Source organism: Uloborus diversus, chromosome 3, assembly GCF_026930045.1.
Source record: "Uloborus diversus isolate 005 chromosome 3, Udiv.v.3.1, whole genome shotgun sequence".
Classification (NCBI taxonomy): domain Eukaryota; kingdom Metazoa; phylum Arthropoda; class Arachnida; order Araneae; family Uloboridae; genus Uloborus; species Uloborus diversus.
The window spans coordinates 151616327-151636606 of record NC_072733.1 but is presented as its reverse complement, the minus strand read 5'-3'; the positions used below and the strand labels follow the sequence as shown (position 1 = coordinate 151636606).

At 33.0% G+C, this 20280-nt stretch overlaps 1 protein-coding gene across 1 annotated transcript in view; it reads left to right on the top strand.

The window, feature by feature from the left end:
* The window catches only part of LOC129218551 (spondin-2-like), a 66718-nt gene that overhangs the window by 29873 nt on the left and 16565 nt on the right, over positions 1-20280 (top strand). The window contains exon 2 of the mRNA XM_054852855.1: positions 4434-4648. Within this exon, the coding sequence (XP_054708830.1) occupies positions 4434-4648 (215 nt within the window). The remainder of the gene's footprint in view (positions 1-4433; positions 4649-20280) is intronic.

Here is a 20280-nt window from a genome sequence, read left to right as displayed (position 1 = left end):
ATGCTAAAAAACTTTTTATTAATGTAAAATTACAAGCAGACAATTTCTTTAAAATGTAAAAATAATTATTGCAAATTCAAGTTAAAGAAAAATGTGAAATGATATCTGGGAATTAGGGCTTTACGATGCATCGATACATCATAAAATACCGATGTGCAGTACACCCTGCATCATTACACCGGTTTAAAATAAAAACCTCTAAACCGATAGATCGGTGTGCTCCACAAGTTTGCTTACATCCAAGTATTGTTTTTTTATCCAAGCAAAAAAAAAAAAAAAGAACGGAAACCCGCATGTTAGTCCGGCCCCATAAACTCCCCATGGTATCTAACTAAACCCCCATAAGGGAGGTGTTCCTTCAAAAAATCTATTTTTTGCCGGATCTTTTCCAAATTTGGCACAGAGGTTCATTCTTGATGCTCAGGAATACTCATTTTGAGCAGTTTTCGTCCCGCTATGGAGGGGGGGGGGGGGGGGGGGAACAACCCTCATGGGGGTTCTCCTTATAAAGCCAAGATTTTGTCGGATTTTTTCAAAATTTGGCACAGAGGTCCTTTGATGCTCGGGAATGCACACACAATGGCTTTAGTATCCCCCATAGGGGGGCAATACCCATGGAGGTTCTCCTTACAAAAACCAAGTTTCTGTCGGATTTCTTCTAAATTTGGCACAGAGGTCGATTGATGCGCGGGAATTCAAAGGGTAGTTATCGTCCCTCTATTGTGGGGGGGGGGGGAGAGGGAACCCCGTGGGGGTGCTTCTCATAAAAACCACGTTTTTGTCGAATCTTTTCCAAATTTTACACAGAGGTATTTTAATGCTCGGGAATTCAAGCAGGATAATTTTCGTTCTTCTATGGGAGGGGGGGGGGGGCAACCCCTTCATTAGGGTTATTCTTATAAAAACCAAGTTTTTTGTGGGATCGTTTCCAAATTTTACACAGAGGTCTTTTGTTGCTCGGGAATTCAAGCAGTGTAGTTTTCCTTCCTCTATGGGGGGGGGGGGGGGCAACCCTCATTGGGGTTCTCCTTATAAAAAGCAAGTTTTTGTGGGCTCTTTTCTGAATTTGGCACAGAACTTCTTTGATGCTCAGGAATTCTCATAGGGTAGTTTTCGTCCAGCTATTGGGGTCTATTTTTTTTAAAATATTTTTTCAAAAACCAGTTTTTATATGATATTTTCCCAATTTGGCACAGAATTCCTTTGATGCTCGAGAATTAACCCGTTTTAGTCCCGCTATGCATGGGGAATCCCCCGCGTGGGCTTTTGTTGGATCTATTCCAAGTTTGGTACATTTGTCCTTTGATGTTTGTAAATTCCCATAGGTAATTTTCGTGCCAAATTTGGGAAAATTCTGACAAAAGCTTGGATTTTTGCAAGGAAAACTCCCCTAATCGGGGGTTTGCCGCCTATAGCGGGAAGAATAATTCAAACTGCTTCAACTACTCGCAATGTAAGTTTGGCGATGCATCACGATGTAAAAATTTCTGCATCGTCCAGCCCTACTGGGAATATAGAAGTGCTACTTCCTCAGCAGACATTGGGTTCTGGAAGAATAAGACATAGGTTACTTTTATGCAGAGTTACATCAATATTTGCTCATGAGAAAATTGCTGGGGATTTACTTCTTCATTGCATTGCATAAAAAAATTCCAAAAAAAAAAAAAAAAAGAGGAAAGATTTTTATCAAACTAATACCATAAATTTTAAAGAAATAGTGCAATAAAATGGACAGCTTTAAGTTTGTATATCTTTGTTCGAAAATTAGATATAGAAAATGAAATTAGATAATCTTGAGAAAAAGCTTACCTTTTTCTTTTTTCAATCGATTATTTGTCTTATTAGTTTTGCTTCTATGTAGAATGCTTGTTTGGCAAAATTTATGTTTAATACAGGAAGTGTATTATTGCATGCAGTACATAACTTCATACTTTGGAGTACTTTGGTACATACTTCATACTTACCTGTCTGGAACTTCAAGGGAAATTAGGTGCTTTATATAACATAATTGATTGGAACCTTACTGATTTACTATGATAGTTCCATAAGCATTAATGCAACCATGGCCAACGCTAAGACAGAATTGCAAGTGAGAGATTCAAAGGTATGTAATGAAAATAGTAACTAGCGTATCGAGCAAAGTTTGCTAGATTTTATCATATACTTCTTATTTTCCTTTCAATTTTTCAATTGAAATTTTACATAGATATTTTACTTTGTCTACAGCAAAAACCATTACTCTAACTTAAATTTGGACTTACTAGTGTTTCATCTATGAAATGCTTCTGAAGGGAATTCCCCTTTTTTTTTGCTGATAATTCCTTGAGGCAGCAAATAATAAAATTAATGCTGCATTTATTTCAGCTGTAGAAACTATGTATAATGGAAAAATTCATAATTATCACAAATCAGGTAACACAAATTAACATAGAATTTAGCGTACTAAATGTGAAAATAAACAACAAAGAACGCTTTATAATTGTTATTATTTTCAAACATGCTGCTAACTTACCTTTATTTTAAAATCAAGGTTACCTTCAATAACTTATTTTAAATTTGGGAAAAATTGAAAAAATATTGAAAATATTTAGCTGCAAAGCACAAAGATATAGTTCTTTATGGAAATTAATATTTTCTTTGTAACTTAAAATGCTTTGTATTAAATTAATACTTACTTTACTTCATGTTTTATTTTGTAAGTAAAACCATTCAAAAGAAAAAAGAAAGAAACAGACTCAACAAATAATGAAGTATTGATACAAAATAAACAGGAGACAGCTGCAGAAGGGAATGACATTACATAAACAACATGGGGTGCGACTTTAATAAGTCCGGTCAACGAGCCTAACAAAAAAAGGGGGGGGGGGTATCTTTTCCGAACCATGAGCTGATAGCCAGTTTGCATTTATTTTTAATTGCATTAAGCGCTTTTTTTCCTCGATTTTTATGGGCTTGTTTAAAAGGTTGCTAAGCAATTATTAAAACATATTTTTTATGAACACTTTTATGAGATAAAGTTCTTAATACTTTTTGATTATTAATTTCTTCAAAATCATGTTTTATTTTGCTATTAAAATATTTCATGTAGTTTTGTTAAGAATTAACTATAGAAGATCTATTGTTCAACCATTCCAAAATATTAATCTTACCTAATGGGTAGAGCAATATTTCATTGAAAATGATAAGTGTTACGTACACTTTTGGGAGAGAGCTACTGTATAAACTATTATTGTATTGAATAAAATATTACATGTAGAGTAGAAGAAGAAAAAAATACCAATACTTAGAGAGGGGGTGGGGGCGGTATATTTGTTTAAGAAAATAAAAATGCAGAGTAAAAAAATTTTGAATTATTAAACAAAAACACTTCGTTCACCAGAATTATATTAGTATAATTCATGAAGAAGAATGAAAACACATAACTATGTAACATATTCAACGTTGAAATTAAAATCTTCAAAGTTCTATGCTATTTATCAAGGCGCTGTATTTATTATCTGCGTTGCTGTAGCTACGGTGGAATTTTTTATGTAAGTTTAAATTCGTAAAAATGGTTTGGTCATCTTTGTCAATTGTCTAACGGAAACAAAGGAAGTACGTTTTCGAAGACAAATATCAACAAACACACATTTTGATTTGCAAATAAAAAATAACGCTAGTTAAGCCTAATGTGGAGGTGACTCAAAGTTAGTTTATACAGAATTCCAAACCAAATCCAAAAGATCGTTTTCAATTTTAATGTGTTTTAAATACAACAATAAAAACAACACTAAACAAAAATGTAACAATACATAAAAGAAGGCACATTGCACATACAAATTTTAATAAATACTAACCTTTTTTATGAATCCTTTAGAATAACTGCCGTAAAATAATTTAACGAGCAAGTACAAGACTGAAACGAAAAATCCCAGAATGCACTGCAATGTGAGGAAATCGGGACGAAATTATTTCGTGAAAAATTCGAGATTTCTGGTTTCGTCAAATATCACGTGATTCGGTGACGAAAGGATCGTAGAAAATAACGAAATAGTGCTTTAGGATTGCCGAATCGTTAAAATTGAGCGTTTCATTTTTGACAGTGCATGTGTTTCAAAAAGAGAATGAACTATGTAACCACAAAAAGGAAGAAAACCGCAACCAAAATAAGGGTTTATTAATAAATCATGGTAAATGAATGCATAGTAAAGTGGATCGTGGATTTTACAAACTTCTGATTTCCGAACAACCATGATTATATGAAAAATGTACTAATCCCTAAAAATATTTCAATTCTAGTGAAAGAATATTATTTTATCCTCATTTTTGATATAAAAACTTAAAAATATTTTTTACGAGGTAAAGAAAGAAGGGGGGGGGGGTTGAAATCTGCTCAATAATTTCGTTTTATTTATTTATTTATTTATTTGCCCATTTCCTTTTTTTTTCCTCAGGTCGCAGTCACAACTCAAGTGGTGTCCTATGGAAACTTGGTAAAATAGCATCAGATTCAGTGAAGATGTTTGTAGAAACAGGAAAAGCTGAAATGCTCATTCGTGAAGGGGCTGACCAAAAAAGAGGAATTTTAACAGAATTCTTCGCACCACCTATAACAAAAGGGGTTGGATCAACGGAAACAAAGTTTTTTGTTGATGCGTCTCATTCGAAGGTAAGAATTCATCTACACATTTAACCCCATCTCTTCCTATATCAAACTACTTTAAAAATAGCTTAATATCTAAGGAATTTGAATTATATTAGGAGCTTATTATTAAAACCAGCTCTATTGGTAAATTTTCATAAGATGTTTTATTTTATAATTTGATACTTTTTGGTGGATACTATCACCAAAATCAATTGGTGATACGGTGATAGTATCCACTAAAGTGATTGAGCGAGCATCCAGCTCAATAAAATCGAACACTTATATCAACAAAGAGGTTTTTTGTTTTTTCAAAGCTGGATTCGATACTAATCGCCTCAATCTAGAATGAAATCGTGCTTAACATGCTAACCATCTGAATTTATCATTTAAAAAAAAAACGAACTTTCTTTTTCTTCATTTTTTGACACAAAAGTTTGAACCTATTAGTAGGGGAATGTGGGGTAAAATGAAATAGTGTTACGTAGTGAAATGGTGAAATATTTACTCTGCTATTAGCGCCATCTATCCAGCAATATTTATTCTATGTAGTACAGGAAAAGTGGGCACACGAAAATTCAATTACATTTTTTATCATTAAAAAACACAGAAATAAAATTATTTCAAATGGCACACTATTTGTAATTGTAATAGGTGTTATAAAAGGGGAACATAAAAGAACTACGAATTTACGAAAACGAGAAAAAAAAAAGAAAACGAACTGAAATTTTATCTCACTGTTCCCCTGGTAAGTGGGAACAGTGAGACACATATTTTTGGAATTGGCAAACTTTGAAAGAATCTAAATTTAATTGGAAAAACATAAATGATTTTTTTCATTTGATTTTGGTAAAAGCAAAAAGGCCTTTGGCAAAGTAAATTTCATGCCGATTTGAAACACAGTAGGGACATCTACCGCGTATTTGTTTGGGACTGAGATAAAATCATTTGGATGATTCTATATATATATATATATATATATATACGTATAAAAATATCTATGTACATATAGACTATATGCACTTCTTGGCGGTCTTTTTTTTCGATAAATGCATAGGATCTTTTTCGAGAAAAAAAAAAAGAAAATGTTTCTTCAATTAGTGATTCATTTACTATACTCGGAAATACGCATTTTTTAAGAAAACATGTAAAAGTTCTCTTCAAGAACGTGATTTGCTTTCTGATTATTTTATAACGTTATATTTCATACTATCCAGTTTACAACTACGAAACTTGAAACAGATGTTTCGGCTAAAGGCATGCCTGCCGCGCGCAACTCACGTCGGATCACTGATGCGCGCGCAGAAGAAAGGAAAACCATGAATGAATAACGATTGAATTACGCATAGCGTGGTGTCTAACGTAGGCGACTTTTTATTTTTATCTCTTGCTCTTGAAAAGTTGTCTGCCTTGAAAGCAGCGAAAGTCTCGATCTTTCTAGACATTCTGGCGTTAATTTGCTGTCTCTCATGCAAGCAAGTGTGCCTCAAACCAAGTGAAAAAGTGTCTCGGAAAGGTTGCTTGGTTTTAGTCACTGATACAGTTTCTTAGACAATTAAATTGAACAGTCATTTTGGTATCACAAAACTGGAAGAAATGTTTCTATTACAGTCGACTCCCGCTACAACGCGATTCGACTTACGCGAAATGACTTTAACGCAAATTTTTCACAAGTAACGAATTTTAGAGCTAACGCAAATTTTTCGCCCACAACACAAACTTTTTTGGAAAGAAGTATCAGCTTCGTTATTGGCTACTAAATATTGATTTCGTGAATGTTATTACATCCCTTAAAGCATCGCTGACAGCCAAAGTTCCCACACTAAACTAGTCTAGTGTATCAAATAACCATTCAGCATCTTTCATTTCTTTATTTTTTTCCATTCTAAATATAAAAGTTGATGAAATATAATGGCACCTTAGTGTCACCTTCATCTAAAGTTTGTGAAGATGGGAAGAAAAAGAAAGCTTCTGATAAAAGAATTTAATAAAGGCTAAGAGTTTCGATATGCTTGAACAACTACAAAACGTCGACGGTAGCGGGACAATAAGTATGGGTGAATCTTCAATACGTACAATTAAAAGTCAAAACAAAAAGACATCCGTAAATCTTCAGAACTTAGTTTCAATATTGAAGCTTGCAGAGCAGTCTAGCAAGGTAAGTATTATGAAAATGAAAGCTGCTCTTCTAGTGTGGATTAATAAAAAGATCAGGAAGAGGAGATGTTGCCACAAATTGAAACGTTGTAAAAGAAAAGGGGAAGCAATCATCGCGGTATCTACTGTACAGTACTATTATAGTGCATCATTTTAATTTTACTACATGCTGTGCGTACTGTGTTGTTTTATTTTATGTCGTTCATTCCCATTAGTTATTCATTTTGTGAGTCTTAAAGTATTTCATGTTAAATAACAGTTTTTTTATTTTTTAAATACAGTAAAAGTTCAGTTCTTTATACAAGAAAGTGTAGTGTATGGTTAAGGAATGCCTTAAAGCAGTTTGAGGGGTGCAAGTATTTGATATGCTTTAAAAAAATTGTATGCACATATTTTTCCACAACGCGAAATTTCGACTTACGCGAGAAGTCTTGGAACGCATCCCTCGCGTAAGTCGGGACTCGACTGTACCTGAAATGAACATCATACCTTACGCGTGCGTTATTCTTCATTTCATACATTTTAAGCATTGCATGAACATTTTTGAAAAATAAAAAAATAACTCAAAATTATGAGGCTTTTGAATTTTGCATGATATCACAATGTGATTTAACGCTTTAAATAGTTGTTGAGCATAGCTTGGAGGAATTTAACTCCACTCTTCAAACAACGCGGTCTTCTGGGCATTTACCGTAAAACGGTAGAACTTTGTGCCAAGGGGGCAACAATGGGCCACTGTTGCCATGGCGATGATTTTGCTCTCTAGTGGTCTATTTTTCGAACTTACGAGCTCCAAAAAAAAAAAAAAATCACCAGGTAGTGTAACCATTTTTAAAGGCGCTTCATCAGAGATTGCCATTGTATGTCTCAGATAATTTAGTCGTTCTTAGTGCGTGATTCGACTCACTCGTGGAAGAGTCTCCTTTGGGCAGACCACTAAAACTGTTTTCCAAGATCTGGTAAGTTCAGATTTCCTTTACTAATTAGTCAGTTATGAATTAAGCCGCTTGTTGACTTAAACTGTTTCGTAGTTTTCACAAGCTCTCAACATTTATCGAAAATGGGAATGTTGGGGTACAACAATGGACCACCTATTTTTCACGGTTTTTAGTGGCTTAGAGCTTCATTTTCTTCTCTGTAGGGATGCTTTCGTCACATTTTCTGTTATTTATTGTAAATAATGGCAAGAAAAGAAAGAAGCAGGCTTGGGGGTCGCCCTATCGCCCGTACTAGGAGTTTTTGAAAAAGGTGCTGACTGAACGCCGGACCAAATACAAACTGAGATAATTTTAAAAATTATTTATTTTGATGAGATTTAGAATAAGAAATATGATTTCGCATTTTAGTTTTCAATTTTTTATTTTTTTTGATCTCGTTTAAAATTTGTCAGACCTACGTATTTTCTGAGACCTATGTATAGATACCTAGCCTTTAGTTGGAGAGACTTTTCTAGTTTTCAAATGTTTCTATGTCAAAACCTAGGCAGATAATAAAGAACGTTATCTACGTTTACCATGTTGAACTTTATTAATCACTCAAAACGACAAGTGATGATGAAGTCTTAAGAAAATGAAGACAAAAAGGTAAATAATGGAATAAAAAAATTCGTTATACAGTTTCAAGCAGAGGACAACATGTAGTCTCAGACAACGATAGGCCAGATCAAGTTTTCACTGTGTTTTCTAGGTTAAAATGAGGTGGCCCGTAGTTGTACCCAGTAGGGGTACAACTATGAGCCACGTAGAAACAATTAATCTTCCTCTTCTTTTTTAAACATTTCATTCGAAAGACGAGGTGTATGGCTACCATTGCTAAAGTCCGTAAATTTCTAAATCAAAGATATGCACCGAATTTTCATTGAAAACATCGAAAAGTGGCCCATATTTGGACCATTTTACGGTATGTATCAGGTGTATCTCACGTGGCGGGACCATGGCATAAATTGCGAGTTAGAAAGTTTAATGGGGTGTTTAATGGATTTTTCTGTTTTGAAGGGGAGTCTCTCATTCTGGAGGGACTTTGTAACATTTGTGGCTGGCGCGCAATTGGTATTCACAGAGCCATAGTAAAAAACATAAAAAGGCATATATTATTTACCATCGTTATTCCTCCCTACTCCATGAAACCATCATAATAGTATTACCAAGACGACCTCATTATGTAATGTTTGATGGATGATTTCGCGTTTCTTATTCCTTCAAATGTTAAAAGAAGGGAAGGGGAATCGGAAAAAGAATCAGAAATTAAACATAACCTGGACTCAACAGCAAAGAGAACATGGGTCCTTGAGTGTTATTTCCAATTATGTTGTTCTTTAACCAAGAAAAGTACCTCTCTTTTGCAGCGAAAACATTGATATACGAGTTGTTTTCTGAAATTAAGTTCTGTATCATTATACCGCTGTCGCAAAGCTTCTGTCGGTGCTCCGCACAAGAACACCAGTCTTCCTTGTTCCCTGGCTGTCAACTGACATCATTTTGGTGCTCTATATTGTGTTTTAAGCTTGTAAAATTTTTAAGACAACTATTGAACCCGTTGATTGAGATTCGATTTTTAAACGCAAAGAATGAAACCGACTGAAATTTATTGTTAAGTTATAGATCTGTAGGGTGAAGAGACGTTGAAGGATAGAATGGTCTGGTGAGAAAGTGGGTTAGCATGCTAACGAAGTTCGAAGAAACGGCTAGGAGAAGATTTGGAGCGTTACATCATTGACGTCTTCTGTTGTCAGTGATGATCAGGTTTGGAAGTTGACAAAACAAATCCGCGAGAATAGACACTTCACAATGACGATGCTTTCAGACAACTTTCTGCAAAATGCAGTAGAGTTCTGACTATCGTTCTTAGCGGAAATTTCGAAAAAGAAAGTGAGGAAAAACTGGTAAACTGATGCGAAAGGTATTTGAGCATTTGCAAAACCTGTGTTTAAAAATAGTTTAAGTATATGCTCTTTCATGTAAAAATAAAATTAGCTCGAAAAAAAACCTCTTTACTTTTTTTTTTCGAAACAACTTACTTTCTGAGAACACTTCCTACATACGGCTGTCTAGCATAAATGTGTTTTTATTTGGCAATATTTTCACAATTTACTGCAATGAACACTTTTAATAATGGCTGAAATCTCTGTACGTAATTTATGAGTAGTAAATTTCCGTTTAAAGCAGACAATTTTAAGCGCATGCATCAATAAGCCTTTTTGGAGTTGTGGTGCTTAGGCGACGAAAAAAAATAACCAAGAAAATGCAGAAATTAGCTATTTCAAGATGAATACATTTACGTTGAATAAAATTACATTGATTTAGCTTCTTCATCAATGTAAAAGTGAATACTCTATAAAAAGTTGTGTGCGTTCCACTTACCGACTTTTTACGCATTTATTTATTTGGAGTTATCATTATTGTTTAGCATCAACGCGCTTTGTGCTTAAAGATTTAACTTTGCCGGTGCTTTATTTTCTTAATGAAAAAAGCACCTTAAAAAAACTGTTAATATTGGAGTCCAAAGTATAACAATCAATAAAGAAATTAATAAAATAATATTAATAATAGTAACAATAACTTTCCCGCAGTTTTTCATACTTTCTAACATGCTAAAACGTAACATATTTCAAATGTATTCAAATATTCACATTTAGGCAAACTATCGTATTTTTTAGTTTGAACAGCAAATCCTACTTGTTGTTTGTTATTCAATATAAAAATAAAGGTTTTTTTTTATTGTTCTCATACTTTTTTTATTTCACTTTATTTTTGTTTATTTATTTATTTTAACCTCCTTTGTTTTGACGCCTCCAAAATTTTAGTTAGGGTCTGTTGAGGTAAAAGGAAACATAATTTCTACGTTTCAACTTTAGGTCCTCCCTTTTATTTTGGATAAATTGAGACATAAAATTGCGCCCATCGTGTTGAAGACTATACAGTCTCTGAGAGTAACTGGGTATGAGAAATTTGATTGTATGACTGCATGTTAGCGAATGAAATCATGTTTAATTTTACCCCAGAGACTTGAAGGGGGGGGGGTAATTTCCCCATGAAGTTGATGTAGGTAGATAATTGCACCATATACGATCAGTTTAGAAGCTTAAGAAGTTCTACACCAACGGTACTTAATTCGTGGCCCATAGGTAGTATGCAACTTGCTGAATCCCCCAAATGTAATCTGCAATCATTTAAAACGAAAAATCACACAAAACACTACATTATGAGCTGAATTTACGTAAAATATATACAAAAGTCTAATTAACATCAACATTTTATTTTCCAAAAGAGTAGGAAGAGTGAAAACCTTAGTGGTTTCCTCTTACCTCAGAGCACTGTCGTAAGTAGAAATATCTAAGTAGCACATCAAAAATAGCTGGGAAGGTGAAAATATTACACAAATGCTTGTTGTAACCTTCCACCTGACAAATAAAAACTGAAACCAGTTGTTTTGTATTTATAGATCTGCTGGAGAGAAAAATGTAAGATCACTAAACTTTAAAAGCAACATTTTTCACAACATTATTTCCAAACAACGATGAAACCTGTACAATGAACCATATTCACGGTTTGTCAACGGACCCTTCAGCTGTTCGTCTGCAGGTGTTTTGGTACAGTATGCAGTGTTAGTATTGCTGTAGGAAATCGTTTTATTTAATGATTACTGGACTTAATAGTGGCGTCGCTACGGAGGGGGGGGGGGGGGGGACAGTGGTCCGTCCCAGTGATCATCCATCTGGGAAGTGACACCCAAAGTGGAATTGGATTCATATTGTCAATTTTTAGACCTAGTAGTGACTTCCTCTTCCAAAAATTGAAACACATTATCTTTCCCGGTGTTTGAGAAACGTTTTAAATAATTAAAAGGACCATCAATGTCACTCCCTTATTTTTTTTTTACCTCGCGACGACCGTGCAGACATGCGTCTATGGCATGTTATATAAAAAACGTTCATTGTGTTTATTCATCTTTTGTATATTAGCCAATTTAAAATTTCGTTATCAAGTCTCAAATGTAGTTGTTTCTGAAAATTGTATTAATTTCACGTTTTCAATTATTAAAGTTTTTATTTTTTACGTTTTTTTTTTTGGGGGGGGGGGTGACACCACGGGTGTCACCCATGCTAATCACGCCACTGGCGTAGAGCTTATGCAAACTTATGACTGCATGAAAAATGCTGAGAAAAGGGAAAAATAAAAAGATAATGTTAGTTTTCACCACGTTTCTGATGAGGAAGCAAGAGGCTTAAAATCACGAAAATACGATTATGAAGAGAGTATTTCGTACCAAATGAATCGATTATTTACAACATTTCTAAGTTAAAAACTATCAAAAGACCTCTTTTTTGAATAGAAAAAAAAGAGTTTATAAGCCAAAAAAATGCATATGCAAATTGACGCCACAGAATCTGATTTTCCTCTGCTACAGTACCCACAATAACGTTCAGTACCCGCAGTGACGTCAGTTGAATGGAGTCCATTGTTTGGAAGCACGCGGAACTTTCAGAATCTCTAATATATGTTATTTAGCCCTCACTCACCAACGGTTTAGTTTCAAAAATTATCACAAGTGAGGCAATAGAGTTCGTTTCCATCTACCCCATGCTTCCTTTGAACCCAACCGAACCTTTGTGTTAGCAAACATGGACCTGTGTGAATGTATAAGTTAAATAAATTAAACCCTCATGGGAGCAACGGTCGAGGTTTAATCATACATTTTTTTTACAAATCAATGTTTTAAGCCTACGGCATTTTCTGAGCGATATGTATGATTATCGATATTTTAATGCAGAGCATCAATGTTTTAAAGCATTCAATATTTTATTGTTGATGTCGAGTCCTTAGTAGGGGAATGTGGGGCAAAGTGAAACTTTTAAAATGAACTTCATTTTTCAAAATGAAAAACGAGAAAATAAGAGATATGTTTCGAAAATAAGGAAATAACAATATATTTTATATAAGGAAATAACTTTTATTGAAATGTGATTTTTAATTTTTAGCAGTAAGTTTGTACCTCCTAACAAGAGTAGAAAATTATCACATTGCTACATGCAATTGGTAAAGTGATAACAACAATATTTTGTACAGAAATGCCTTCTACTTGATTATGAAAAATATTTTTCTTCATATGAATGAATAAGTAAATGTGTAAATTAATTCATTAATGAAGTAATGAAACAATAAGTAAATTGATATAAGATTGAATAAAATAGTTGATTAAGCAAATAAGTTAGTGAATAAATGAAGGATGAATGAATGAGTTAAAGAATAAATGCATAACTGATTTAAAAAATGACTAAATGAATAAATAAATTAAACTATTTCAATTTGCGCGCATGCACTTGGCAAAGTATATTATTTATAAAAACAGGACCTAACGTCAAACAAGTAATCACTGCACTGACATTAGTAGATCTCAATTAATATTTAAAATGTTAAAAACAAAACCTTATCATTTTTAATGACAAAAACTATTTTTGATGTACAATAAAATATTGCAATTTGAATGTCAAATTTTGAAAAAGACTTGCATTAGGTACAATACACTACTTTGATCATTCGAGGTATCTATTTTTTGACTGAAATCAACTGCATGTTTAGTAGCCTACTGCCGTGCTAAGCACAAAAGTGGTATCTGCACTTCTTATCAAAACTGACTGTCACCAAGTGGTTCTTTGTCATATATTTCACCTAAATACAATGTTTTATGGTCATTTGTCAAAGGGAAATATTTTTTAAAAAATTCTAAAAACGTTGCATCCGAATCAAATACATGGAGGCGCAAAGCTTTAAACGGCAATATCTCATTTTGGCAGCAGATACGACTTTTGCGCTTAGCACGGCAGCATAGTTAAAATATTGCCAAATAAGTGGCGTTGTTAGTGCAAACTGTAAAATATTTTACCACTTCACTTTTAACCGCTATTTCACTTTGGCCCACTTTCCTCTACCACTAACAGTAAGGTCTTAAGACAATGAGTAATACTTAAATGTTTTATTCACTAGTTACTTATTTGGAAAAACTACATTAATGTTGCAATGTACCACATGCAATTTATCAGACAGCCCAATGATAACCAGGCTGTCTGGTATATTGGATGTGGTTCAGCCTTAACCCTGGCTTAGGATTAAATACACTATACTTACTGCTAAATACATTAATGTTTTCTTAACATTTTTATTCAGTTTGAAGTAACTGTATATTCATCGAATAAACTTGGACTAAAATCTTTCACGGCTCTCTTACTACTTCAAAAATAAAATAAAAAAGTCTTAGTCGGAAAAGGTGAAAGGATGTTTCCAATTCAATCTCGATCAATCCCCTATCAAAGTTCGGTTTAAAGTCAAGCAAAAAACAACAAAGCGGATCTTTAACGCATACTATTATGCATTATTCTGCAGTGTTTTTACATGAAATTTTTACAAATACGGGTCAAATTTTCTAGTCGTTCGCCAAGTACACATAGACTTAGAGATTCGCTTAATTCTACTACTTGCAAAGATCTATCTAGTAGAGATTTGCACGCACATTTATGTATAACTCGCTGTGGGTTAAAGAGTGTTGTATATTCTATACAAGTTTTACCGGAAAGCAACAAAAACAACTCACATTGATTGGCAAAGCCAGAAGGGACAGTTGACCCCCCCCCCTCTCCGACTCTTCTAACGGAGGGGCCTGTTAATGAAGTTTAAGGAAGTATTATGTAAGTTTCGGCGTACCCAAATAAAACTTTCCTGAGGAAGAATATACGTATGATATTGCGAATTACCATCTCAAGGTGCCATGCAGTAAAGCAAAGTTTAATGAAGTAACGCAACAAATTGACGTCGATGCATCTTTTCTGAAATCTTTTTAAAAAGTTATACTGCGATTTACTATGCTAAAGTTAATGTTTCGTTTCTCGATTTTAATAGCAATAGAACTGTGTTCAGAGTTTTGCAATGGGTTAAAATTATATATTCATGGAGATTTGAATCAGAATTCTGCTGGAGGAAATATATCATTAAAGCGACATATTTTGATCCATGGGGATTCGAACTACCAACCTTTGCATTATTTAAACGACGATGCACTCAACTGAACCAATGGAGCCTTTATTTTGTGATGCTATACATTACAGCAATGCGTAATATAAAATAATAAATCAGTCTTTACTACAAAACATCAAAAATGTGAATTGTCTGTTTATTTTTCACCGAAAGCGATGAAGAAAAACGTTAAAATGAGACCTTACTTATGAAGTTTGGTAAAGTTTGAAAAAATTTATGACCTTCGAGAAAAAAAAAACATCTTTGAGAAATAATATGCATGATATGTATGCATTTTCTATCAAAAACGTAAAAACAAATAATGCATGCTTCTGTGATATTTATTATTTTGGAAAACAATTCAGTTTTCAAATAATGGGCAAGAACTAGGTTTAAAATGTTCAATATCTTCAAAGAGAATCTTTGCTTTTACAGGAAATAAACACTTATTAAATGAAGAAACTTCGGAAGGAATATTAATTAACCTTATATATCTATACTTACTTCCAGAACTTAAAACGAAGTTGGAGAAATTTTAACCTTGAGATAAGCAGAAAACTCGACTTCTTGTTATAACAGTGTGTTTAATTTATTGTATCATCTTAAAAGCTTTTACTACTGGAACATTTATATATTCTGATGGGGAAATGAGAGAATTAAAACATTGCGACACTTAAGGCTCATAAAAGTACCTGCTTAGACAGTCTGTTATTCTTGGATGCGTTTTAATATTTCCCTTAATAATTTCAGCGGCACTGTCAGACCCTTTTGCTCAAGTTTCTTGTCTTTTTACTAGATATTTATAAAGTTCAGACTTGCACCTGTTCTGTAAGATGGGAAGTGCTGATTCTTGCTTTGATAGAATTAGAACCAGTTGGTGATGCTATTATTAAGTTTTATGCATTTAATTTCTTCGCTTTCCCAATTTATATGTATATTATTTTTTTTTTTTTTTGCAAAAGAAAATAATGAAATAATGTTGATATTTTAATGCAGGATAATGTTTCATTCAATAGCAATTGAATAATTTGGATGTTTAGAGGAAAGAAGACAGGATGAAGTAAATTTATGGGAATTTTCTGTTGAATACTTTGTGTGCAAGGTGCTTTTGGTTCATCAATAGATTCTGAAAATTGCAATAAAACATGCTTTACAACAGAAAAACCTTTTGTTTAGAGTTAAAATTGTACTTACATAGAAAGAAAAAGAATTTGAAGAAAATAAACTTTTCAAATTTAAAAATGAAGCACATATATACAACTTTATTGATTTTGAAAAAAGATGTGGAGCAATATTCTTATAGAAGAAGGCAGAAGTTTAGAAATTTGTGTGACGAATCCGGAGCGTGAAGAAACGTTACAAAATTGAAAGATTAGCTTGAAATAAAGTAAAAGTAGAAGTAAAATCATTGAATGCGCCGGAAAAATTTGGAGTTAATTTTAAACGACAAGCGCAGAAATAATTCTAAAAGTTAAAACCAAAAGGGGGGGGGGAATGTTATTATGATTTTGACTGAAATTAAAGTCAATTGAAATCTGAATATTTTTTGTGATACACGTATTAAGTTAAATGTAGTATACTTACAATTCCTCGTTTATTTACAAAAATTGTATTGATTAAAATGCATTGGTGCTCATGCATTTTCTTTTTTGATTGTATTTAATTTGTTAAAACAAGACATTTTTATGTAAACAGTATATACATGTACTAGACAGGGTGTTCTGTTTTAACCTGCAACACCTTTATTTTCGCAAACGTTAGTCTTAGATGCATACTTCCAATTGCAAAAATGTTCAAAATCAGATGCAGAGTTAAGATATTGAAAATTTGAAGCAAAAATAAAACTGAGTAAAAAATTGCAAAATTTAACTTTTTATACGGCCCCAGTTCCCCTAACTAATATTTAGAGAAATAATCTCCATTGAAAACTAATACTGGCACAAAAAACTTGACTTTTGTGCGACCAAAACTCAAGGAGATATTCCAGTTAAAAGTTTTAAGGGACCATACAGAAGATGAGATTGGAACTTATCGCCCTTTCAGAAGAATGACAGGTTGTCGAAATAAAAAAAAAAACAAAGTACAGTCAATTCACGATAATTTGAATCTAAAGGGACCAACGAACTTATCGGAAGTTACAGAACTTAAAAGTTTTTAAGCAAAATCTGCACAGTTTAATAACAAATATTGAGAAAAAAAAATCAAAAGCACGGTTTTGATTTCGATACTGCTGGAACCATTTGAATAGAGCTGATTCTATTTCACGAAAGGATTCTTTTAATATCATTGACAGAGTGTATTTTCTTAGACATCTTTAATAGTAAAGAAAACTCACTCTGTCTCTCAGGAACTTATCAGCAAATGATTGAACTAAAGAATGAAGGGGAACGCATCTTAACTTAGGTCCGCCTTTAAATAAAGGTACAATCAGTTGACTTGAAAGCTTAAAAGCAAATTCGTAGTCCAGTAACATGTCAAAGTGTAAACAGTACAGTACAACAAATTCCTTTCTTTTTTTCCCCCTTTCGTTCTTTTGAAATAAATCTCGAGTCATCTCTGAAAAAACTTTGAGTTAAAGGATGTTAACTTCGAGATATTGAAAATAATTAGCATGGAAATAAAGACAAAAGGGCGGAACTTGATAAAAACTTCGAGTTATAATAATATTCAAATTATCAAACTTCGAGTTATCGCGAATTGACTGTTTTTATATTTTTTATTGTCATTCAAAACTAAATGCAAATGTTATGCCGTGATACGCAAAAACACAATACAAAACCTCGAACAATTTGAAAAACCACACTGTATGCACACATATAATTTTAAACACATGTTAACCGCTATATTTCCCCCCAAAAGGTGTTATTGACGGTGAGTGAAAAGTGGTGTAAGTCACAAAGCGCTGCGTTTCATATCTCGGTGAATATTGGTCGTATTAATTTCAAACTTTTTGGGTTGGAATTGTTTTTCATTGGAGATTATTTTCAAAAACATAAGTTAGGGGACCTGGGGCCCGTATAAAAAGTTAAATTTTGTATTTTGTTTTTACTTCAAACTTTCAATATCTTAACTCTGCATCTGATTTTGAACATTTTTGCAATTGTAAGTATACATCTAAGACTAACGGTTGCGAAAATAAAGGTTTTGCAGGTTAAAACGGAACACCCTGTCTACATATAACAGTTTCAATGCTACCAAGAAACTTAGCTGTTCAGACTTCAATAGTCGCTATCATTGCAACTGAATGAAGATGAGTTTCATGTGAACAATATACATATCAACAGCTTAAAATACTAATGGTATAATAAAAGGTCGTACTAATGGTTAAAAGCATAAAGTTCAACACAAACAACAAAATTTGTGAAATTCAAAAACCCTCAGCCACAATGACAAAACAAAGCCCAAACACGTTTTGTTTCTTTTTTTTACTAAACTTGAAAAGTGGTAAGAAAGAAATATTTCATTTCTTTATTTTTAATTTTACTTTATTTTCTGAGTTAAAGTTTCACAAAATACCCTCTTACTGTATTATTTAAAAAAAAATTTCATTATAAATTGGTGCTTTACTTATTTTAAGCAAAAAGTAGTTTGGAATTAGTACTATTGCAGTACTATTGCATGTACTGCAATACTAGTACTATTGCATGTATTTATGGAGAAATACTTCACTTATTCATTTTGATTTATTTTTTCATTATATGAGCTTTCACTTAAGTGAAGTGGTTTTTTTTTTTTTTTTTTTTTTTTTTTTTTTTTTTTTTAACAGGGTAGACCGGGACACGTTTACGAGGATTTTTTTCAATGAATTTTCTAATTTTCATGTTTGAACCTGGGAAATTTTAGACATTGTGGTTTTATAAAGCAAGTAATGAAGTCAAAATTTGTACATTCATTGGTTGCTCAGCTTGTGTTTTTAACCGTAAAAAAAAACGTTTTTTGAGTCCAAGTCGGTTGCGTAAATTTGCCCTGAGCACGGGACAAATTTACGCATCGAGTGGGGCACGTTTGCGCATAATAAAAATGATACCAAGGTGTAAGTGATATAGATATTTAACCAAATTTAAATATTTTATTTCTCTTAAAACACTTTGAAAATAAGAAAATCACAAATAATTAATTAAAGAGCATTTTATAGGCTAAGCTAAAATCATAGGGCTTATTGCTAATTAAAAACAGAAATTATTTAGTCATCTTCATTACTGCTAGATTTTACTAAAAAAAAATAGAGTATTTCTTTTCGCATACTTGTTATGGGACTGCGTTTTGATATCTAAGACATTGAGCACTGTCTTGTCCTTTTTTCGATTGGTTATATGCTTACAAACAATAGATGCAAGCACAATGTTCTATTTCGTAAACAAAATCTTGCATTTATTTTTCCTTTTAACAGAGTGTACTAACTTTTTCCCTGTCGCACGTTTTGGTTTCATACTTTTTTCTTTGATGTCTTCTATTTCTGCTTCAATGGAAACTTGTAAATTTTAAAGTAATTTCACCTTCTTTTCTTTTCTTTTTTTTTGTTCTGCCCATTTTGTTTTTTTCTTTGTAACTTCTAACTGCTCTTGTCAGATGGTTTCTTTATAATCGGAGTATCAGTTAGAAAAAAAAAAGATGATGCTCACAATCCTTTCCTGGTTCCTAAGTTTTGGTCCTACTTTTTCAAATAGTTTCAGTTGGGGTAGTCCATATGTGGCGATGTGGAAAGCTTAGTGGGGGAAATACTTGGATTATCGGGGGATAAGCCTTTTCATTATTTTGACGTCTCACGTAGTTCTGCTAGAGTTTTGAACGTAATGTCTTACCATCTTTAAAGTAAAGAAAATGTATTACAGACTGAATAGTGTATTAAGTTTAAGCTGAACAGGCATGAAGACAACACTATGTTTGTAAGCTATAAGATACGAATCTGTTACTTAATTAAAAATGAATGGTGATTTTCAATACTAAATAACCTGAAAATACTAAAGGTTTGAGACAGTACAGAGCAAAAAAAGTGTCTGGGGCCCGTTTAGAAGAAAGACCGAGTAGTAGGACACAGTAAGGACGTGCGTAAATGAACCCGATGAAAATGCGTAAACGTGCCCCGTCGGCGAATTAGGATTTATTTTTAAGGTGCAACAAAATTTAATAACTTTTCTGTCCATATAAATACAATTCTCTAAAGAAGGATAAAATCCTGCTATTTTTTATATATTTATTTGTTTTTCACAAAGTATTATTTATTCACAATAAGCTACAAAACGTTCAACACAAAATTTATTCGTCTCGGTAGAAAACAGATTTTTCTATCCGCATGCTAAACCGAAGCTCGACTGATGCTCAAAAAATTGTGAGAATATTTGCTAGGGAGTAGCATCAATCTGGTACGACTGTTAACTCTCCATTTATAACTCGTTTTGAAAAAAGGGCACTGCGTGAATGTGCCCCATGCGTAAACGTGCCTCGGTCTACCCTACTCTAAGCATATGCCATTATTAAATAGATAAGTAAGAGCTA